Below are 8,185 nucleotides of genomic sequence, written 5' to 3'. Positions count from 1 at the left end.
TTAAATTGTTATATGGTTGGAATTGGAAAATGCTACATGTAGTAACTCTAAAATGTCTTGGATAATTTGATACTTGGCAATTGTTGTGCTCATGTTTAAGCTCTTGCATCATATACTTTGCACCCATTAATGAAGAAATACTTAGAGCTTGCTAATTTGGTTTGCATATTTGGTTTCTCTAGAGTCTAGATAACATCTAGTATTGAGTTTTGAACAACAAGGAAGACGGTATGGAGTCTTATAATGTTTACCATATGTCTTTTATGTGAGTTTTGCTGTACCGTTCATCCTTGTGTTTGTTTCAAATAACCTTGCTAGCCTAAACCTTGTATCGAGAGGGAATACTTCTCATGCATCCAAAATACTTGAGCCAACCACTATGCCATTTGTGTCCACCATACCTACCTACTACATGGTATTTTTCCGCCATTCCAAAGTAAATTGCTTGAGTGCTACCTTTAAAATTCCATCATTCACCTTTGCAATATATAGCTCATGGGACAAATAGCTTAAAAACTGTTGTGGTATTGAATATGTACTTATGCACTTTATCTCTTATTAAGTTGCTTGTTGTGCGATAACCATGTTTCGGGGACGCCATCAACTATTCTTTGTTGGATATCATGTGAGTTGCTATGCATGTCCGTCTTGTCCGAAGCAAGAGAGATCTACCACCTTCATGGTTGGAGCATGCATATTGTTAGAGAAGAACTTTGGGCCGCTAACTAAAGCCATGATTCATGGTGGAAGTTTCAGTTTGGACATATATCCTCAATCTCATATGAGAATAATAATTGTTGCCACATGCTTATGCATTAAAGAGGAGTCCATTATCTGTTATCCATGTTGTCCCGGTATGGATGTCTAAGTTGAGAATAATCAAAAGCGAGAAATCCAAAATGCGAGCTTTCTCCTTAGACCTTTGTACAGGCGGCATGGAGGTACCCCATTGTGACACTTGGTCAAAACATGTGCATTGCAAAGATCCGGTAGTCCAAGTTAATTAGGACAAGGTGCGGGCACTATTAGTATACTATGCATGAGACTTGCAACTTGTAAGATATAATGTACATAACTCATATGCTTTATTACTACCGTTGACAAAATTGTTTCATGTTTTCAAAATAAAAGCTCTAGCACAAATATAGCAATCGATGCTTTCCTCTTTGAAGGACCATTCTTTTACTTTTATGTTGAGTCAGTTCACCTATCTCTCTCCACCTCAAGAAGCAAACACTTGTGTGAACTGTGCATTGATTCCTACATACTTGCATATTGTACTTGTTATATTACTCTATGTTGACTATTATCCATGAGATATACATGTTACAAGTTGAAAGCAACCGCTGAAACTTAATCTTCCTTTGTGTTGCTTCAATACCTTTACTTTGATTTATTGCTTTATGAGTTAACTCTTATGCAAGACTTATTAATACTTGTCTTGAAGTACTATTCATGAAAAGTCTTTGCTTTATGATTCACTTGTTTACTCATGTCATTACCATTGTTTTGATCGCTGCATTCACTACATATGTTTACAAATAGTATGATCAAGGTTATGATGGCATATCACTTCAGAAATTATCTTTGTTATCGTTTTACTCGCTCGGGACGAGCAGAACTAAGCTTGGGGATGCTTGATACGTCTCCGACGTATCGATAATTTCTTATGTTCTATGCCATATTATTGATGATACCTACATGTTTTATGCACACTTTATGTCATATTCGTGCATTTTCCGGAACTAACCTATTAACAAGATGCCGAAGTGCCGGTTCTCGTTTTCTCGCTGTTTTTGGTTTCGTAAATCCTAGTAACGAAATATTCTCGGAATTGGACGAAACGAAGACCCGGGGGCCTATTTTTCCATGGAGCTTCCGGAAGACCGAAGAACATACGAAGTGGGGCCACGAGGTGGCGACACCACAAGGCGGCGCGGCCCGGGGGGGCCCGCGCCGCCCTATGGTGTGGGCCCCTCGTCGGGCCCCCGACTCGCCCTTCCGCCTACTTAAAGCCTCCATCGCGAAACCCCGATGCGAAAAACCACGATACGGAAAACCTCACCGAGACGCCGCCGCCGCCGATCCCATCTCGGGGATTTCGGAGATCTCCTCCGCGCACCCGCCGGGAGAGGGGATTCATCTCCCGGAGGACTCTACACCGCCATGGTCGCCTCCGGAGTGATGAGTGAGTAGTTCACCCCCGGACTATGGGTCCATAGCGAGTAGCTAGATGGTTGTCTTCTCCTCATTGTGCTTCATTGTTGGATCTTGTGAGCTGCCTAACATGATCAAGATCATCTATCCGTAATACTCTATGTTGTGTTTGTCGGGATCCGATGGATAGAGAATACCATGTCATGTTAATTATCAAGTTATTACATATGTGTTGTTTATGATCTTGCATGCTCTCCGTTACTAGTAGAGGCTCGGCCAAGTTTTTGCTTTTAACTCCAAGAGGGAGTACTTATGCTCGATAGTGGGTTCATGCCCGCATTGACACTCGGGACAAGGATGTAAAGTTCTAAGGTTGTGTTGTGCTGTTGCCACTAGGGATAAAACATTGGCGCTATGTCCGAGGATGTAGTTGTTGATTACATTACACACCATACTTAATGCAATTGTCTGTTGTTAGCAACTTAATACTGGAGGGGGTTCGGATGATAACCTGAAGGTGGACTTTTTAGGCATAGATGCGATTGGATGGCGGTCTATGTACTTTGTCGTAATGCCCAATTAAATCTCACTATACTTATCATGTCATGTATGTGCATTGTTATGCCCTCTCTATTTGTCAATTGCCCGACCGTAATTTGTTCACCCAACATGCTTTTATCTTATGGGAGAGACACCTCTAGTGAACTCGTGGACCCCGGTCCATTCTTTAATACTGAAATACAAATCTGCTGCAATACTTGTTTTACTATTTTCTCTCGCAAACAATCATCTTCCACACAATACGGTTAATCCTTTGTTACAGCAAGCCGGTGAGATTGACAACCTCACTCGTTTCGTTGGGGCAAAGTACTTTGGTTGTGTTGTGCAGGTTCCACGTTGGCGCCGGAATCTCCGGTGTTGCGCCGCACTACATCCCGCCGCCATCAACCTTGAACGTGCTTCTTGGCTCCTCCTGGTTCGATAAACCTTGGTTTCTTTCTGAGGGAAAACTTGCTGCTGTGCGCATCATACCTTCCTCTTGGGGTTGCCCAACGAACGTGTGAAATACACGCCATCAGTCGCCGCTGGCCCGCTCCGCCTCTCCACCGCCTGGGTCGCCCCCGGCATCCTCATCGCCCTGGCTGCGCTCGCCTGGGCCTGGGCCCTCGTCGCCCTCGACGTCGCCTCGGGTGTTCACACCCCCTGCCTCGCCCAGGTCTGTGACGCCTGGACTGCATCACTCGCCGCCGCCCACCGCGCCTGGGTCGGCCGCGCCTGCCTCACCTTCGTCTACACCATCGGCGCCTTCACCACCAGCTGCACCGCCTCCGCTCGTACCTGCTGCTTCGCGTCCTCATACGCGCAGTCGCAGTGGCATCGTTCGCCCCAAGGAGCCCACCGACGGCACTGTTTCCTGGTTGGCTGCTTGCATGGCCCATGCTGTGGATGACCCTACTGCTGAACCTCGCAGTTATCAAGACGCTATGACTATCCCACATTGGATGGCTGCTATGGAGCAGGAGTACCAGGCTCTCTTACAGAATGAAACCTAGACACTTGTTCCTGCTCCGCCACGTGTCAACATAATTGATTCCAAGTGGGTATTCAAGGTGAAGAAACATGCTGATGGTTCTATCGAGCGCTACAAAGCTCGTCTTGTCGCCAAGGGATTCAAACAACGCCATGGTCTTGACTATGAGAACACATTCAGTCCTGTTGTCAAGCCTACCACCATTCGGCTCCTTCTGTCCTTTGCGGTCTCACGCGGTTGGTGTCTTCGATAGCTGGATGTACATAATGCATTCCTTCACGGTCTTCTCGAGGAAGAGGTCTATATGCGGCAGCCCCCGGGATTTGTTAGTCCTGCTCAGCCGCAACATCTCTGTCGCCTGACTAAGGCTCTGTATGGATTGAAGCAAGCGCCGCGTGCTTTGGATGCTCGACTGGCTTCTGCTCTTCATACTCATGGCTTTGTGCCTTCAAAGGCCGACACCTCGTTGTTTCTGTTTCAGCGGCCCCGTGTGACTATGTATCTCCTTGTCTATGTCGATGACATTATCCTGGTCAGTTCTTCACCAACAGCTGCTACTGCTCTTATTTCTGCTCTTGGTGCTGATTTTGCTGTTAAGGATTTGGGTCCGCTCCACTTCTTCTTGGTTATTGAGGTTGCTCATCAGTCTTCTGGCTTGGCTCTCACTCAGAAGAAGTACTCTCTTGATCTCTTGCGCCGTGCAGGCATGATCAAGTGCAAGATGTCGCCCACGCCGATGTCCTCTACTGACAAGCTCTCAGCTACTGATGGTACTCTTTTATCTCCTGAGGATGCGACGGAGTATCGCAGTATTGTTGGTGGCTTACAATACCTGACGATTACACGACCAGACTTGTCCTTTGCTGTCAATAGAGTGTGTCAGTATTTGCATGCTCCTACTGATGTACATTGGTCTGCTGTTAAACGCATCATGCGTTATGTCAGTCACACGGTCTCGTTTGGTCTTCATCTCCGGGCCAGTTCATCAGGCGTTTTGTCTGCGTTCTCTGATGCTGATTGGGCTGGATGTCCAGACGACATGCGATCCATGGGGGGTTATGCTGTGTTCCTAGGTCCTAATTTGATCGCCTGGAGAGCATGCAAGCAAGCCACCGTTTCTCGCAGCAGCACCGAAGCTGAATATAAAGCCGTTGCCGATGCAACCGCTGAGCTCATATGGGTTGAGTCCCTTCTTCAGGAGTTCGGTGTCTCTCAACCTCGTCCACCGGTCCTTTGGTGTGACAACATTGGTGCCATGTTTCTTTCATCTAATCCGGTGTTTCATGCACGGACCAAGCACATAGAGATTAATTTTCATTTTGTGAGGGAACGTGTTTCACAGAAGCTATTACAAATCAAGTTCATCTCTTCAAAGGATCAACTTACAGACATCTTCACCAAGCCTCTACCTTTGCCTATGTTTGAGGTCTGTAGGCACAATCTCAACCTTCTTGCTACATCAAGAGTGAGTTGAGATTGAGGGAGGGTGTTAGACTTTGTATAACCTTTCTTGTATTATACCTGTACGTGTACGTTGTACCCCTATATATATATATATATATGAGATATGCCACCCCTAGAGGGTTGAGCAAGTTCCCCCAATTACATTGTTTTACACACACAAAAACGCACGGCAAAGCCACACCTTTGCCGTGTGTAGTGTCCTGGTACACGGCAAAGAAAACTGCCGTGCATCGAATCTTTGCCGTGTGCTGGTTTCTTCTGTTGCCGTGCGTGGATTGTTTGCCGTGCGCTGATTTCTACCATTGCCGTGCGGTCTTCTTTGCCGTGCGTTTAATTGAGTCTTTGCCGTGCGTCGTTTCTTTGCCGTGCATTTTCCTGACTTTACACGGCAAAGATTTCTTTGCCGTGCGGAGGCGCATGGCAAAGAAAGGTTGCACGGCCGTGCCTATTTTTCCGGTAGTGACATGTGAACTATAATAAAATTATTTTGAATTGGAGACTATCTCAGTAAAGTGTTAAATGTTGCTGAGGCTTTCCCTTTTGATAGAAGTCTACACTAATTTTGTTGCACATGAGAGAGTGTGAAAAAATAATTAGTTACATGCATGTGGGAAAATGGAAGTGACTAGAGGGGAAGCCAATTATATATGTGGCGCAGCTAAATTTAGGTGGGGGCAGAAGGAAGCTTAATATAGCTGAATGGGTTGTGGCCACTCGACCAAAAAGCAAAAGCAGGAAACAAGAGCGTGGTGACCTCACGTCCTATCACCTTCATAGCACTAAAATGGAGCAAATCACAAGGACAAGGACAAGGACAAGGGGAATGCCAATGGTGGGCCGGCATATGCACGCTTAACTAGCTAGCTCATATGAAACGAGATTAATGAAGTATTATGTGCGGCGTGGACCGCCGGAGATGCGTGGCTATTGTTATGTCGTCGTCGTGGCTACCGCCGTGTTGCTCCTCCTCCTTCTTGTGGCCGTGCACGGCGCATATGACGAGGAGGTCATCTACGTGGAGGTGTTGGAGGAGGGCAGCAGCTGCCACTTCCCGATGACCCCGCCGGTGGTGCCGGAGTCCCCGGAGGAGCGGCGCGAGCACTACCGCGCCATGGAAACCAAGGACCTGGCCCGGAACCGGCAGATGGCCAAGGGCACTAGGAGACAGCTGGCCTCATCGACGTCAAATTCGGAAGAGGAGGTGGAGCTCAACCTCAAGCCGGCGCCGAAGCTGATGTCGACATCGGCAACAGACATGACAGAGCTGATGTCGAGCACGTCCATGTTCGAGATGCCGATGCAGAGCGCCCTCACCATCCGGGACGTGGGCATGTACCTCGTCACGGTGCTCTTCGGTACGCCCGCGCTGCCCTACAGCATGGCGCTTGACACTGCCAACGACTTGACCTGGCTCAACTGCCGCCTCCGTGGACACCGGCGCCACAGAGGCCGCCGGATTCGGCCACCCACCAGCAAGACCATGTCCTTTGACGAAACTTCGGAGGACCCCGTTAACGTCGCGCCGGAGAAGGTCAAGTACGTCAAGAACTGGTACCGCCCGGTGCGGTCCAAGTCGTGGCGGCGCTACCGGTGCTCGCAGGCGGACAGCTGCGGCTTGTTTCCTCACAACACCTGTTTGACGCCCAACCGCAACGAGTCGTGCACCTACGACACGAGGACAGTGGACGGCACAACTGCCCGAGGGATCTACGGCAGCGAGACAGCCACCGTGGTGGTGTCCGGCGGCCGGATGGCCAGGCTGCCGGGGCTCGTGCTGGGCTGCTCCACGTACGAGGCCGGCGGGGCCGTGGCCATGCATGATGGCGTGCTCACCCTGGGAAACCAGGACGTGTCCTTCGGCACCGTCGCCGGCGGGCATTTCAAGGGCCGCTTCTCCTTCTGCCTCCTCCCGACGGTCAGCTCTGGCAACTCCTCCAGCTACCTCACCTTCGGCCCCAACCCGGCCATGGCCGCGGGCGCCTGCGAGACAAGGCTCATCTACAACCCACTCACCCCGGCCTTCGGCATACATGTCACCGGCTTATTCATCAACGGGAAGCGCCTCGACGACATCCCTCCCGAGGTCTGGATCCACGACGGCAAGGGCGGCGGCCTCAACATCGACACCGGCACATCCCTCACGGCGCTCGTCGAGCCGGCGTATGGAGCGGTCACCAGGGCCATCACCAGGCACCTAGACCATCTGAAAAAGGAGGAAATCCAAGGCTTTGAGCACTGCTACCGGTGGACCTTCACCGGCGATGGCGTGGATCCGGCCAACAACGTGACGATACCCAAATTAGTGATCGAGTACGAGGGCGGCGGGAGGCTGGATCCGGGGGCCAAGGGGGTGGTGGTGCCGGAGGTGGTGCCAGGGGTGGTCTGCCTGGCATTCCGGCGGAGTCCGTTGGGGCCATCAATCATGGGCAACGTGCAGATGCAAGACCACATCTGGGAGATTGATCACTATAAACAGGTGCTCCGGTTCAAGAAGGACAAGTGTCTCAACCATAACCTTCCTCCTCTTACTCCTAGTACTAGTAGTACTACTAACCCTTCTTCTCCAACCGCTAAAAATTAATGAGACTCATTGTTGTATGCATGTGTCGATCAATTACACACTCTCTTTTGTCCATCGCCACTATCAAATAGTAGTTGTACTAGGGATATTCACTTTGGCTCATAGGAGCATTTGCTCCTATTGTGTGAATCAATATTTTGAAGTGTCAAAAAATTCTAAACTAAAAAATTTCATGTATATCTACACATTTTATGTTCGTACACAAGTTTTCAAAAAAAAAAACTATAAAAATTTGTGGCTCCAGTAAACAAGATAAATTTTGATGCTATAACACGACTACGTATAGGACATTTTTTTATCTTTTTTGTACACGCCACATAAAATGTTGTTTCTCCATGAAAACTTGTGCACTAACATAGAATGTCACGATGTACAACAAAAAAAATATGTCAGAATATTTTGACATTTTTAAAATTGTTTTTTAATTATTTTGTATAATAGGAGCATTTGCT

General features: G+C 48.4%; 1 protein-coding gene across 1 annotated transcript; it reads left to right on the top strand.

Moving 5' to 3' along the window:
- The first annotated feature begins 6,068 nt into the window (after window positions 1-6,068).
- LOC124682216 (aspartic proteinase NANA, chloroplast-like) lies at window positions 6,069-7,733 on the top strand. The gene has a single exon (XM_047216948.1). It carries the CDS (start codon window positions 6,069-6,071, stop codon window positions 7,731-7,733), a length of 1,665 nt encoding a protein of 554 aa, XP_047072904.1.
- Window positions 7,734-8,185: the final 452 nt, after the last annotated feature.

Source organism: Lolium rigidum, unplaced genomic scaffold, assembly GCF_022539505.1.
Source record: "Lolium rigidum isolate FL_2022 unplaced genomic scaffold, APGP_CSIRO_Lrig_0.1 contig_70804_1, whole genome shotgun sequence".
Classification (NCBI taxonomy): domain Eukaryota; kingdom Viridiplantae; phylum Streptophyta; class Magnoliopsida; order Poales; family Poaceae; genus Lolium; species Lolium rigidum.
This window is presented reverse-complemented; position numbering and strand designations above follow the sequence as displayed.

Coding starts and splice junctions, on each gene's coding strand:
- LOC124682216 (XM_047216948.1), top strand. CDS start 6,069: ATGCGTGGCTATTGTTATGTCGTCGTCGTGGCTACCGCCGTGTTGCTC.